Source organism: Diabrotica virgifera, chromosome 10 (assembly GCF_917563875.1).
Source record: "Diabrotica virgifera virgifera chromosome 10, PGI_DIABVI_V3a".
Lineage (NCBI taxonomy): Eukaryota > Metazoa > Arthropoda > Insecta > Coleoptera > Chrysomelidae > Diabrotica > Diabrotica virgifera.
The window spans coordinates 103,868,872-103,884,767 of record NC_065452.1 but is presented as its reverse complement, the minus strand read 5'-3'; the positions used below and the strand labels follow the sequence as shown (position 1 = coordinate 103,884,767).

Sequence of the window (15,896 nt, the reverse complement as noted above, 5' to 3'; positions counted from 1 at the left end):
GGGCGGGTGGGCCCGCATCCCAACTAGAACCAGGGTCCGCTGATCTATCGGTACGCCACTGCATAAAGAAATTATGTGAGTATCACCAGGCCCAAGGGAGAAATTAACAATTATTACTAACAATGTTCACCAACACGTGGACAAGATGCAAGAGGCACAAGATCGAAATAGAGGGAAAATTATGAGAGAGATCTATGTCCAGCAGTGGACAAGCGAAGATTGAATGATGACTTACCATGTATCATTTTACGAAATGTAAAAATAAATCAATATTGTACTGATTAATTTTTGGTTTCAATTTAATTGGGGAGGGGGGCGATTATAGTATTCACAACTGGTGAAACCTGTCTAAGGGGGCGATCATGGGAAAAAGGTTGGGAACCACTGCTCTAGATTATCCGATGATCGCTCAAAAAGATCCGATTTCTCACGAAAAGATACGCTCATAGGCGTAACCAGGGGGGCCCATTTGGATGTACTTTTAGCTCTCTGCGCTTAACACCATTAATATTCCATATCTCTCAGAGGGGCGCGACCCAAAATAGTGACAACTCTATCTTATCCATAATAGTCTACGAGAAGGGCAGAGTAAATTGAAGATAGAATTACAAAAAAAATTGTATGTATTTGTACTCACTTTATAATGCTCAAAAAATTATAGGATCTGCATTTCAATGCATATTTTTTTTATACTTCTCGTATCAAAGTTGCGCATAAAGTTAGGCGTGTTAATGACAGTAGCGATTTTGGGTCCGACCCCTCCTAGAGACCGTCCAGTAGTTGTAACCCCTCCCCCCCCCCTTAGTATCATCTCGCAGAGACTATCCAGTAGTTGTAACCCCCTCTTAGGATCATCCTGGTGTCTTTTATCTTTTTTTTTTTTATATTGAATACATCACTGAAAACACTTTGTACACTCTACACTAGCGTTTGAAAATGGTAGAACGAATAGCAATGAAAATACCTTTTTTAAATTAAGAAACAAATATATATTAGCTTCATTTTTTAATTTTACCATTTATCCATTATAAAAAAGTATTTTCACAAACCAAAACTTATTTCAACAGACGTTTACTTAAGCATTGCACTACATAAAATAAAAATAAAACTAAATCGTGCAGTAGCTACCAAAGACTAAAAACCCATAAATAAAATCGGACGGCAGAATCCCTGTTTTTGAAATTTGAATTGGATCAGTATGTCTTAAGGCGGCTTAAGTGGAAATACTTGTGCATTCAAATTCTAAACAAAACAATTCGCACAGGTCCCTTTTGCCCCTTCTTATGTTAGATAATTATCATGAAAAGTATCGGATGTCACTAACATTCATCCAATATATAGGCCATTTATAGAAATTTGAGTGGAAGCAAAGAAAATAAATGTGTTGCTGGGAATATATGAATGAGCGGATTTTTTTTTAAGTTTATTTTTGTTATTAGTCTGTTGTAATAGACCTCTGTTGTAATAATGTCTGACCAATTAGGAGACGTTCTGAGTGATATTCCGTCAGAGGAGAAAGTTATAATAGGAGGTGATTTCAATGCACATGTGGGCCAAGCCAAGGCAGGATACGAAGCAATACATGGGGAATTAGGCTTTGAAACTACAAATGAAGCTGGAGATGATATGCTTGAATTAGCAACAGCACTAGATATGGCGATTGTTAACACATTCTATAAAAAGAGAGAAACTCAACTTATTACGTACAAAAGTGGACAACATCAATCCCAAATAGACTATTTCATGATAAGGAAAGAAGACATACGTGAATGCAAGGACTGCAAGGTAATAGTTAGTGAGACAGTAAGCCAACAACATAAGCTGCTTGTTCTGGACATCGAAGTAAAAAGTGAAACTAAACCAAAATATCGAAGAGGACCACAAAAAATCAAGTGGTGGATGCTAAAAGATGAGAAAGAAGGTCTATTCAGGGAAAGAATAGTAGAGAAAATATGTTGGAACACGAAAGGAAGCCCTACTACAATTTGGAGAAAAATGGCCAGTAGTATTAGAGAGACTGCTATTGAAATACTGGGGAAAACGTCAGGAAAAAAGTTTGAGGATAAAGAGACTTGGTGGTGGTCAAACGAAGTTCAAGGAAAAATAAAAGAGAAGGGAAAATTATATAAAAAGTGGCAAGAAACCAGATCCAACACAGATCTTCAAAACTATATGGTCGCGAAAAAGGAAGCGAAAGTAGCAGTAGCAAAAGCTAAAGCAGAAGCGTATTCAAACCTATACGATCAACTTGATACCAGGGAAGGCGAAACGAAGATATATAAAATAGCCAAACAGGGAGCAAAGAAAGCAAAAGATTTTAATCAGATTAGATGTATCCGAGATGAAAATAATAAAATACTAGTTCACGAAAAGGATGTCAAAAAGAGATGGAGAAAGTACTTTGACAGCTTATTAAATGAAGAATTTGACAGACAGCCTGTGGAGCCAACGGAGACAGTAGCAGCAATGGTCACCAAAATAACAAACGAGGAAGTGACTCAAGCGCTTCAAAAATAAAGAAAGGAAAAGCGGTAGGACCAGATGATATTCCTGGGGAAGTATGGAAAGCATTGGGAGAGACAGGAATAAGGTGGCTAGCAGGTTTATTTAATAGAATTATGGAAGTTGGACAAATGCCAGACGAATGGAGAAGCAGTATACTAGTACCTGTCTACAAAAACAAGGGAGATATACAGCAGTGTACAAACTACAGGGCTATAAAACTGCTTAGCCACACCATGAAAATATGGGAGAGAGTAATTGATAGACGGATACGTGAAGAGACCGACATATCCGAGAATCAATTTGGCTTTATGCAGGGCAGATCAACAACAGACGCAATTTTCATTATAAGGCAGTTGATGGAAAAATACAGGAGTAAAGAAACAAACGCTCATATGGTATTCATTGATCTTGAGAAAGCATATGATAGAGTTCCTCGAGATATTCTGTGGTAGGCACTCAATAAGAAAGGAGTCCCTGGTGCATATGTCAAGATTGTGAGGGATATGTATGAGGGAGTAACGACTAGTGTTAAGGACAGGTGTGGGAGAGACTTATAAATTTCATGTGAAAGTAGGATTGCACCAAGGCTCGGTGCTTAGTCCGTATTTATTCTCATTAGTTTTGGACCAGATAACAGCGAAACTACAGGGTAACATTCCATGGTGCCTAATGTATGCTGATGATGTCGTGTTAGTAGGAAATCGTGAAAGAGACTTAGAACAAAAACTGGAACAGTGGACACGAGCTCTGGAGGAAAAAGGTTTAAAACTTAGTAGGACAAAGACAGAGTATTTGGAATGTTCATTTAAAGATGGAGTTACTACAAATAAAATGGTATCTTTGGATGGTGAACTGATTATAAAAAGCAATAGTTTTAAGTACCTGGGATCGGTATTACAGAGTAATGGAGAAATAGATGGAGATGCATGCAGTATAATTAGGGCTGGATGGATGAAGTGGAAGGAAGCGAGTGGTGTGTTGTGTGACAGAAAAGTTCCAATGAAGCTGAAAGGAAAATTCTATAAAACAGCCATAAGACCGGCTATGATGTACGGAACTGAATGTTGGGCAGTGAAAAAGAAAGAGGAACAACGAATGCATGTGGCGGAGATGAGAATGCTTAGATGGATGAGTGGAGTGACAAGAAAGGCTAAAATTAAAAATGTATATATTAGGGGAAGTCTAGGTGTGGCACCAATTGATGCCAAAATGAGAGAGCATGGGTTGAGATGGTTTGATCATGTTCAACGTCGAGACGTTAATCATCCAATACGAAGAGTAGCTGAAGTGCAGATTCCTGGAAGGAGTAGGAGAGGAAGACCAAAGAAGACGTGGGGGGAGACGATTAGGCAGGACATGTTGGTGAAGGGGATTAATCTTGATATGACCCAGGATAGAATTGTGTGGAGAAATGCAATTAGGGAAGCCGACCCCGCATAGAGATAAGGCAAAGAGAATGATGATGATGATGATTAGTCTGTTGTAATAGATTGGTAGCTACACTGAAAAATATACGCAAACATCCGATTTATTTAAAGATACGAAGAAGATACGATAACTCTCAAAAAGATACGCAAATCGGATAATTATACGTCGATTGGCAACAGTGGTAGGTACGTCCAATTCAGCCAGTTCCACCGCGTCGTCTGCGCATCTTAGATTATTAATCAAAATTCTAGTGTGTCGTGTTCTAACCCCTACTTTATGAGTTGTATTTTTTATAATTTGTTTATTATTTTGACCTCATCTATGATAACAAATAATTTTACAAAAACTTACCATTTCTGTTATCAATAATTAATACTAAACTGAAAAATAATATTTAATAATCGTGGTCTTATATTTTTAGGAAGATGTCAAATATGCCGAAACTCAGTGCACAGCTACAGCCAACTTTATAAACAATACAGAAAAATTATACAAAAAACAATCCGAAGACAATGAAAACGAGATCAGCAATATTTCAAACAAATTAGATCAACTCAATAGCCAAATTCCAGAGTTAAACAATTTAGTTTGTGATGGACGTGGGGACCCCTGCGATGCAATTTGTGGAGGTGCTGATTGTGATAATGGTTGTGGTAACTCCATTACTTGTGCCAATGGTGCTAAACAACAAGCTGCTACCGCGATTAGGAATGCCAATGATACTGAAATCGCTCTCAGAAATAAAGAATCGGCTGCTAATGATTTCATTAGAAATGTAAGTATAGTTTTTTTTGTACAAAGACACGCTTACGTCATTCAAGATTTCTGATGCTAGAGCTTTGCCAAAACATTTGAATATGGCTTTTCATCGTGGCCATGTTTTTTGTTCAGTAAGAAGCTAGGCCATTACTTGTCAGAGATATTTTCCTTTGTTCTTGTTTACTGTACAAATAATATATATCGATACCTCAAAGCAACAGTGAGATAAGTCCAAAATTTCAATTTTTTTTAAATGCGCTATTTACATAAAATTTCTTGCACTATATACTGATAACACTGAGATATGTATAATTACACAAAATTTTGCTCTGCAATGAATAAACCACTGTATCCCTTTTAAAGTTCATACACAGTGAAAACAACAACAGTGAGATATCTCAGTGTTGAACGAAATCGAGACTTCAAATTATTTTCGATGTCACGGCAATACTGAGATATCTTGCCAATGCCACACCGTCATAGATTTGTAGCAACAGCTAAATCCACAATCCACAACGGAATACACTGCAGGAGACACTGCCCAGTATTTTAATGGTTTTAATCCAATTGGCTCAGAATATATGAATGATATAGATGAGGATCCTGATTGCAATTTACCTGACGCAAGATAAAAAATGTTATCCTTTACTAAAAAATGTTCATGAAAATGAGTATCCTCATACACTGTATGAATTGAAGACACCTTCCACCCAAGCTGATGATTTAAGCTACACCGAGGAGCCAAATAAGATGTGTGGAGTACAAATGATAGATCGTAGTTCATAAAAAAACTTCTAGAAAAATAACGATTCATTCAGAGAAGTGGAAGAGAAATGTAAATAAACATAAGATTGAAATAGGGCACAGCTATTTGTCAAGACTAGGCAGGTTAACAAAAAAACTAAAACCGTCATGCGATAAATGTCATGAAAAAATAAATGAAGATTATAGGGAATCACTGCTAAGAAAATTTGAGGAGACAAGACTCGCCAGAGAAATTACATATGAGACCCTTAGAACAGAAGGGGTCTAGAAAGTTTTGAGAAAATTTTGTGAAAAGTTCTAGACGAATTTAAAAAATTTAGGTAGGTACTACTTAGCATGTTTTCATTGACATGTCATTTTTGGTCATTTTATTGTTAGTTTATGTAGAAAGTTTGAAGTTACCATGTTTTCTATGCGTTTGGAAGTCTATTTTTGTACTTAAAACCCAATGTTCTATAATTGTCACTTAGAGCTCTTGTGCTCTAAGGGCTTCATATCAAAATGTATGACTCCTATTAATTTCACCTAACATAAAGATAGTAACCGTAAATGTTCAATTAGTAAGGCGTACCATATCCTGTTGAATTAAAGAAAGTGAGGGTCTATGAGGGTTCAATGGTCAACATGTATAACATAGTTTAAAAAAATAGTGCAAGAAAACAGGAAGATATAATTTTAGAACATGAGAATCATCTAGAAGTACTTAGTTAAATTGTCCAGAGAAAGTAAGCAATTGGACAAAGAGCTATGCTTTGAAAGGGAAGATTTCGTGGTTTGTTTTTACGATTTTCAAGCTGTCATGAATCTACCTCAAGATGAAGTTGCCAAATTTGATTATAAATCTCGATTGAAAGTTCTAAATTTTACCACATTTGACCTATTTCAAAAACAGGGATATTGATATTTATGGCACGAGGGACTTGCAAAAAGAGGCGCAAATGAAATCGCTACTTGTGTTTATCAGCATTTGAAACCCGTTTCAGAAAATAAACAAAAACAAAATATCACTGATAAAAACGATAACTGACGAAATAATGCTGATAATTGTGTAGGTCAGATTCTATGCATGCATGGATAGAAAAAGAGAAAAAAGAGTATTGAAAAGTGGCCCACGCCGTGTTCCTTCGGAATTGGGGACAATTACCAAATATTAAAATAAGACAGGTAAACCATATAATGTCTTAGAAATGCATTCTACAGAATTTATTAAATATTGGAAAAATGTTACTGAAAAATTTAAGTAAATATTTTATCTTAGATAGTGATAACAATAAAGTTAAGTGGAATAAAGTGATGGTTATTAAGGTGTGTAATATAGACAAATACACCCTTTTTTTACAAAACCTCACTTAATCAAAAAGATGATTTAAAAAAATATACATCAGGTACAAAATGTTAGAAAGCAAATTAAGCCCTAACTTAGAACCATCTTAGACAGAACAACAAGAATTCCTCAGAAGAAAAAAACTCATTTAATGGAGATGTGCGATGAAGGGCAAATACCTACTGTTCATGATGAGTTTTTTTAGAAACCTACAGGTATCACCAAAAAATAAGGTGCAAGCTGAAGCTGAAACATCATCCGGCGATGAAAATTAGCTACGTAAATAATTTCTAAAAGGTTTGATTTTAATTATTTTGTTCACTTTTGATCGCTGAAAAAAATGTTAATTTTCGTTTTATTCAATTTTTTTATAATTCAAAACCTCTTTTTATAATCAGTTATCTCATAAGTATGAGCGTTTCTTTTCTTCCCGAAAATTTAATGTAATCGAAAATTTTCCCTGTTAAACCGAACCTTCGAGTAAGGTTATTCATCAGATATTTTTAAAATTGTTTTTAAATATGTTTTTTAACAGTGAGATATCTATTTTTCTTGCAATATATTTTCAGCAGCATTTCTGTGCAACAGTGAGATAAGTGATTTTTTTCAAAATGTTTGTACAATTTTTCACAAAAGTACTGTTGACTAATCTAGTAATCAGTTTACTAGTTATATTCAAAATATAAACGCAGTTCTCTGTACGATAAGAAAGTTATGAATACTTATTCGTTTAGTAAAATACATTTTGCGTGTTTTCTCAGTTCATCGACAATTACGATATCCCACTGTTGCTTTGAGGTATCGATATAATTCTTTATACTAATTATCTAATTAATGATGTCAATCGGTTTTCATTACTTGCCGAAATATATTAATTAACAACAATATTATCATGGTGTATAATCAATAAAATAGATCATTTGATATTTTAAGGCCAAAAATGACAGATGCATGTATGTATTGGCGATGTTAAGTCACGATGACGACCTCTCGTGGATTTCGGCGGAACTAAAATTGAGGGTGTTTTCTTTTTATTGGTTTGCTATAATGGGGGTTTTTAATGTCAATCGTTGTTAAAATCGTTGTCAGTATTTTCGAAAATCAATAAAGTGAAAAGTTAGTAGTCTCATCGATTAATCTATCAGCATCAGTAGAATCAAAAGAACGTGTTCGTCCTAAATTTACTCCAAATATTCTGCAACACAACACACACACGAGCGCTTTTGATAAAAGGTTTGTAAGCTTTTAATTAAATCTTTTCTATTAAAATTTATTAATTATATTGATTTTCGAAAATACTGTCAACGATTTTAACAACGATTTGACATTAAAAACCCCAATTATAGCAGGCCAATAAAAAGAAAAACACCCTCAATTTTAGTTCCGCCGAAATCCACGAGAGGTCGTCATTGTGACTTAACATCGCCAATAGCGTTAAAAGGCCTTTCAGGCCTATTTCTGGATGGATAATTTCCATCGTTGTCTGGTCTTAGCTCTCAACTTCCAATCTTTGATTTCCAACTCATTGATTCCATTACTTCATCTCTCCATTTCCTTCTTGGTCTTCCTCTGTTTTTTGTCCTCAGGTGCTCTCCAACCAATATTCTTAACTTGTCTGCATTACTACAGTCTTTCTAGATGACCTTCCCATTCTAGTCTGCGTTTTCTCACTATTTTTGATAGCGGTGGCTTAGCATACAGCTGTTAGACTTCTTCGTTTGTTCGTCTTCTCCATTTTCTCTCAACTACTTTTTTGCCAAATATTCTGGGGAGTATCTTTCTTTCCCAGGCTTTCAATCTATTCTGTATGGTTTTATTCATAGTCCATGTCCCGGCCCCGTATATCATGCTTATTTCTTTCTTTTTAACTGCCCAGCAATCAGTTCCGTACATCATATCATATAAAACAGCCGTAGCCGCCTTATCGCTGTTTTATAGAACTTTCTGTTCAGCGTTATTGGAATTTTTCACATAACACACCACTCGCTTTCTTCCACTTCATCCATCTCAAACCCTAATTACACTGCATGCATCTACATCTATTTTCCCATTACTCTGTAATGCATATTCTAGGTACTTAAATATATTACTGTTAACAATAATTTCATCATCCAAAGATATCATTTTATTTGTAGTAACTCCATATTTAAATAAACATTTTCAAATACTCTGTTTTTTGTCCTACTAAGTTTTAAACATTTTTATTCGAATGGATAGCTTGTCTCTTATGTTGGATTTCTGCTACATTAGCTAACTAACTTCTCATGTTTACTTTTCCCAAAAAAAGACGGATTGTACTTTGTAATTTATATACCTTAACACATGTACAATTGGCCCAGGCCGGGTTACTTACTACACTCTTCTTCATGTGCCTTGTCCGTTCCGAACGTTGGCAGTTAACATGGTTATTCTCACTTTGTTTACGACAGATCTGAATAGTTATTGATGACAATCCGAACCCATGCCGCAAGTTTTGGAGCCACGAGTGTCTCCTCCTCCCTGGACTCCTTCTGCTGTCTATTTTCCCTTGGATAATTAGCTGAAGTACTCTATATTTACTGTGCCTCATAACGTGACCCAAGTATTCCAACTTTCTTTTCTTTATAGTTACTCCTACCTCTCTCTCGGTACCTATCCGGCGTAGTACCTCTTCGTTGGCCACGTGCTCGGTTCAGCATATACAGGGTGAGGCAGATAAAGGGCCTATTAGAAATATCTCGAGAACTAAAGGCAACAGACTCATGAAAATTGGCATGAAGGGGTTTTGAAGAGTGATCTATTTAATGATAATATTTTCATCTATTTGCTACTTCCGGTTATACCGGAAGTTGCTTATAACTTCGTTTTTTTAAATGGGACACCCTGTGTGTTTTTACATTTTTGAATTCTACTCGAAGTCTTATTTCTTAAAATATGAGGTTTTGTATTGTTATATAGGGTAATTTAAAAGATAATTAGGTTTTCTTTATTAATTTCGTAGCAACTTTCACACCCTGTAGAATTGGAGTAGTTTGACATCAAAAACTTTATTTATGTTCAAATGATTTCTAATATAGTCTACTATTGTCAGAAATTATTAGTATAGCTAATTGATGAATTTTAGTATACAGGGTTGGTCGAAACTCGGAATGAGTATTTTCTTAGTTTTCTTAAATGGAACACCCTGTATTTTAGCATTGTAATGAAATGATATTTATGTTACTTTTTTTATTTCTTAAGCATTCCCTATACCTAACTGCTTTAATTTGTGCTTAATTGTTAATCGCACCAACAATCTTAACTACGTAAGTATTTTGATAGCTCAAGCATTATTGGGAATTTTAACGATCAGTCTAGATTAATATGTATTTATTTCCGAAAAATTATTTGTGACTGAATATTTTCAAGGCCAACCTAATAAAATTTCACGTATTTTTTGTTGCAATTAATGTTTGGCTTGAATCACCAATAGCTCACAAATTAAAGCAGTTAGGTATAGGGAATGCTTATAAAATAAAAAGTGCCATAAAATATCATTTCATTACAATACTAAACTACAGGGTGTTCCATTTAAGAAAACTCAGAAAATATTCATTCCGTGTTTTGACCAACCCTGTATACGAAAATTCAATATATAGCTATACTAATAATGTTTAACAATAGTAGACTATATTAGAAATTATCTGAACGTAAATAGAGTTTTTGATGTCAAAGTAATATAATTCTACAGGGTATGAAACTTGCAACGAAATTTATAAAAACACGTAATTATCTTTTAAACTACCCTGTATAATAATATAAAATCTCATATATTAAGAAAGGAGACATCGAGGAAAATCCAAAAGTGTAAAAATATACAGGGTGTCCCATTTAAAAAAACGAAGTTATAAGCAACTTCCGGTATTACCGGAAGTAGGAAATAGATGAAAATATTTTCATTAAATAGATCACTCTTTAAAACCCCTTAATTCCAATTTTCATGATTCTGTTGCCTTTAGTTCTCGAGATATTTCTAATAGGCCCTTTATCTGCCTCACCCTATACAGTTGAGTCCGCAAGTCTTTACCCGTGCGTCATTAATACCTGGCGAGGTAAAACACATACTTTTTATCTAGCATCATTCTCTTCCACGCATGAAACTAATGACAAACCAGCTGCCGCCTGTTATTAAGTAAAAACACATGTTATGTTTATGAACGATCTAGACTCAGTGCATTGAAAAGAGGTAGGTACAAAGAAAGACGATTGGGGATGTTTTCACATATTTTAAGCACAATTTCTGACATTTTGGTTTGTTACTTTTGTGGCTGTCAGGTTTTTGAATTTTTGCTGTTATTTTGTCGAATTTTTGCATTTTGAAGTTTGTTATAGTATACAAACAGTTGTTTTCACAACTAATTTTATATTGGAGTTAGAAATTTTATGATAAGTTTATGTTATTTTACGATTAATTTTGACAACGTACAAATAACCTCATTGTTGACACAATGCTTGTGTTTAATGTTCCGCCAAAGTGAATAAAACAACAAAAAGATAATATATGTTATCGAATTTTTTATAAATTGTTTATTTATTTATTAATCAATGATAATAAAAGAATTTATTAAGCTACTTCAAATGTAGCTGTAATTATGCACCAAAATTTTAAAGCAAAACTTAAATTTTACATTCTATTTATTTGATAACGTCAAATTTTATACTATAACCCGTCATCATCATCATCAATGGTGCTACAACTCTTCGTGAGTCTTTGCCGCGTTTACTATTGCCTTCCATGTTTGTCGGTCCTGTGCCACTAATTCCCATTGTCGCACTCCCATTTTCTCTAGATCTTCTTTCACTGCATCTTTCACTATAACCCGTGATCGGAATAATATCCACTTTCTGTCACTTACTGTTGTGTTTAGTAAATTTCCAACTTATTTCGTATGCTTTAAATGATGACGCACGGGTAAAGACTCGGGGACTCAACTGTACGTAATATACGTCGGTAAGCCCACATTACAAAGGCGTCTACTTTTTTCGTTAATGTTGCGGTCATTGTCCACTTCTCTATTCCATTGGAGTTTAGTTCTAGCTGCCGTACAGTTAACATCGTTTAATAGTCGCTTGTGAATTTAAACAATATAAGTTAAAAGTTGAACAGTTTTTACTATAAATACAACTGTAAGTAGAAAAACTTAATTTTTAAACAAGAAATACGATTTACATTTCAACGACCTACTTGATCGAAACTTGAATATTGCCTTAGACAAAAAAAGTTAAGCAATTAGTGGTATCTATAATAGTACGGTTAATATTATTATAATGGATTTAAATTGTCAAGCATGCCGTAAAATTATAACACCGACAGATTGTAGCAAACTTAAATGTTCTGGGTGCAAAACAACATGGCACGGTGTTTGTGCTCAACCCCAACCCTTAAATTTTTCGCCTGCAACCTTGTTGATATGGAAGTGTCAAAATTGTACCACAGAAGCAGATGCTAGCACAATGCACTTCAACGCAATTATGGCTCAGCTTGCTAATTTGAGTAACGCTATTGCTACATGTAACACTCGAATGTCTGACTTACATAATTTAGTAAATTCTCAGTCCACAAAAATTGACGCTTGCATCTCGGAAATAGCAGTTCTAAGAAGAGAAAACGAACAACTAAAAATTAAAATCCAGAAAATAGAATCTACTCCTCCCGAAAATATCCTTATAGAGCTGGCTGATAGAAAACACAGGAAAAAAATGTTATGCTAATGGGTGTTCCAGAAAATAATACAGAATCCGATGAAGTTAATGCACAACAATGCCGGCTTGGCTACCCTCGCCAAGATATGAAACCAAGGCCGCTGAAAATCACTATGATGTCCAGTGAAGATGTCCTTTTTGTTCTTAAAAATAAATCTAAACTAAATCAACCCAGATAGCACAAGTACGTTTTATGGACATCCAATGGACGTACATCTGTGTACATTGGAACGTCCAATGGACGTCCCGCTAAGGTACAATGGACATCCGATGGACGTCCAACGAACGTCCAGAGTTCACAAAATTGGACGTCCATAGAACCTCCGCTACAAACGTACAGTGTACGTTGTTGAAGCTTCCAGTGTACATTTTATGTACATTCAATGTACGTCTTATGGACATTTTTGTAGAGCACTTTTCAGAAAGCAATCTAGTGTCCATAATTTTTTGAATACATACATAGCAAAAAGCCTTTAGGTATAGGAAATAGTTCCTATAATACTAAACTTATACTTTAAAATGTTACACAAAATACCTTTTTTATTTCTCTTTATTATAACTTTATTATGTATACTTTAGTATAGGAACTTCATTAATGCACGACTGCTTTTGCACGATAAACAGCAAACACAAAGATATCACAGGATGTTATTTATTATATTGTATGTAATAACTTAATAAAGACAAAATTCAGATAATGGCGCCCTATGATGCATGCACATTAAAAGAGGTTTATTTCTGTTCTGTTCCTTCCAAACATTATTTCTTAGAACTTGAGAGTCAGTACGGTTGTATATTGCAAGCGGGTTTGCCATTCTGTGAATTATCATAAATAAATCCTCCTTCAGTATTCCACAACAATTAACAGCGATAATCCCCTAAAAGTACCTGCCTAGTACTACCTTTTACGACCGATAGCGTGAACAGCGACAACGTTGTCAAGAAGATTCTCATTTAGTTTGGCGGGAAATTTAAGAGTTACAAAATGCACATTTAAGATTTAAATTGGTAGTGTCTAATTATTGTAAGTTCTATAATTACCGATGCGCGATGTAGCTCCGTTATTGAAAAAGTTTACCATCGTTTTATCATCATCTAATATTATATAGGTTTAATTAAAATAATTTTAGTGGTTCAGTGTTTTAATTCGATTATGAAAAAATATGTGACTACATTTATTAGAAGCTTCTTGTATTTTATTAATAATATTGCTTTGATTAAAACAAGAAGCTATATATAATTACTCATAATAATAGTCGCATTTTGTGTAAAATCTCCATGGACCACAAATGGATGTCCAATGTACGTTGAAATCAAACGTCCAATGGACGTCGCGCAATGGACGTACATAGTACGTCCAGTTTTGGTCCATTGACGTTTGGACTTTAAATGTACGTTATATGGACGTCCATCGGACGTTGTGTGCTATATGGGAAAGCTCAAATATATATACAGGGTGTTTAATTAATAATTGTCCATATAGTAACAGGAGAAACCTTAGCACAAAATACGAAGATTTAACCTAAAACACTTAAATAAAATGTGGTTCCTTATTGAGTTACAGGGTGTTTTATCTAAAATATTAAAAATTATTTTTGCTCAGCATTTTAAAACTATTCGAGATATCCGTTTCATACTTGGCAGAAAGTGCGAATACTAGACACCCTACTAAATTGTGATAAACAAACGTTTCTAGCTACTACCAGAGGCGTACGACAGGGGATGGTGAATAGTTGACCCTTCTCAAATTCTACGCTACTGGAGGAATTACTATTTTAGTGCCATTTTTAGATTCTCCAATACTTTTTACGTAAATAATATACTCTTCATTGGCAACGATAAAGTCATTAGTTTTCGAGATATTTGAAGTTAAATATGAAATGACACAATTATTTTGATTAATTTATAATATGATTCATATGATTAAAATTTAAAAATTATTTGTACCCAGTACTTTAAAACTAGGTGGCGTATCCTTATCATACTTGGCAGAAAGTGTAGGTACTGCACACTCTACTAAATTAAGATAAATAAACGTTTCTAGCTACTACCAGAGGCGTACGACAGGGGATAGTGTATAAAACAAGATTTGACACCCTGCCAGTCAAAATATCTGGCTCAATTACGAATAGAGCTGCAAAGTTGTATAGATAATGGGGAGAAAAACTTAACGATTAGATACATAAACAAAATACCTAGAATTACTACAAGAGGAACAACCAAACGTGGTAGAGAGGAACAGGAATCACCTAGACGTGAAATGGGACTCAAGACTTCAAAGCCTGCTGTATATGGCGCAAACTCATCTGTACCTGAATAACAATCATTCAAAATTAGTTCTCTTGTTAACTGTATCTTGTCCTTTTTCGTGTTTTATTTCTTATTTCTGTCTTGATTTGTTTTATTTCCATAGTTTGTAATCCTGTTCTTTGCATTGTTCGTCATCATTTGTTCCCTTTCACTGCTTGTGCTTAGTTTTGTGTTCTGGTCTCTACCACCAACGTTTGGTTCATGCCATCCCAGCGCCATATTTCATGATCGACATATATTTTCTTATACCCTACTTTCACCTTTCTCCCTTCCCTTCTTAGTTCTTGCGCTTTTGGTCTGGCATGTTTATGTACAATTTTGTCGTTCTTTGATAGGTCATCGTTGGCATAAACTAGACCTACCCCTCGATTTCTCAATTTGCTTTGTTTCACATGATTTTTTTCTTATCTTTTTTCTTTTCAAGCTCAACCAGATAAACTTCTTCTCCTAATTTCAGAGCCTTCTCCATTTGAACCTCGACTGCTAATTTCGTCTGCATACAATTTTTCATGGCATGTTTTAGAATATCTGGGGCATTTGTATCTATGCCCAAACCCTGTATAAGTATATTTTTTCGCCTTTTTTCATTTTACAAACTTTCCAGCCGTTCTTCTATCTGAAAAGCTGCCTGTTTTAGTTTTGTGTTTTCTTGTCTTAATGTTATATTCTTTTGTCTTAATGTTTTTCTTTTTTCTCTATATTCTTTCTGTTGTCTGCTAATCTCGCTGAGTTCTCTTGATTGTTCTTCGATCTTTAAACTTCCTCCTGCCATAATTTCCATTCCCATTTTTTGTATATTTTCCTCTATTTTCTCCCTTCTATAGGTAAGAGGTCTGCCTAGTTTTCGACTTTAGTTGAAAGCCCGTTGCAATTCTTCCTCTTAGTCTCCTTTTCTCTTCTTGTCGTTTTCGTCTGTCGTAGTACCGTCACTTTCTATTCGAAATAGATCTTCGTATTTCAGTTCTCCATTTCAGATAGTGATAGCGTTTAATTTTTGTTAAATTTATTATTACTTATGTACTAGACTAGATGTTATAACCTATACTAACTAAACTCATTGTTATAAAACTGTAGTTTTTAAAAA

The 15,896-nt window shown here is 34.6% G+C and overlaps 1 protein-coding gene across 4 annotated transcripts in view; it reads left to right on the top strand.

Moving 5' to 3' along the window:
• The window catches only part of LOC126893429 (laminin subunit beta-1), a 252,134-nt gene that overhangs the window by 223,307 nt on the left and 12,931 nt on the right, over nucleotides 1-15,896 (top strand). For all 4 annotated transcript variants that reach the window (XM_050663615.1, XM_050663619.1, XM_050663617.1 and 1 more), the window contains one exon: nucleotides 4,355-4,708. In XM_050663615.1, coding sequence (XP_050519572.1) covers nucleotides 4,355-4,708 — 354 coding nt within the window. The remainder of the gene's footprint in view (nucleotides 1-4,354; nucleotides 4,709-15,896) is intronic.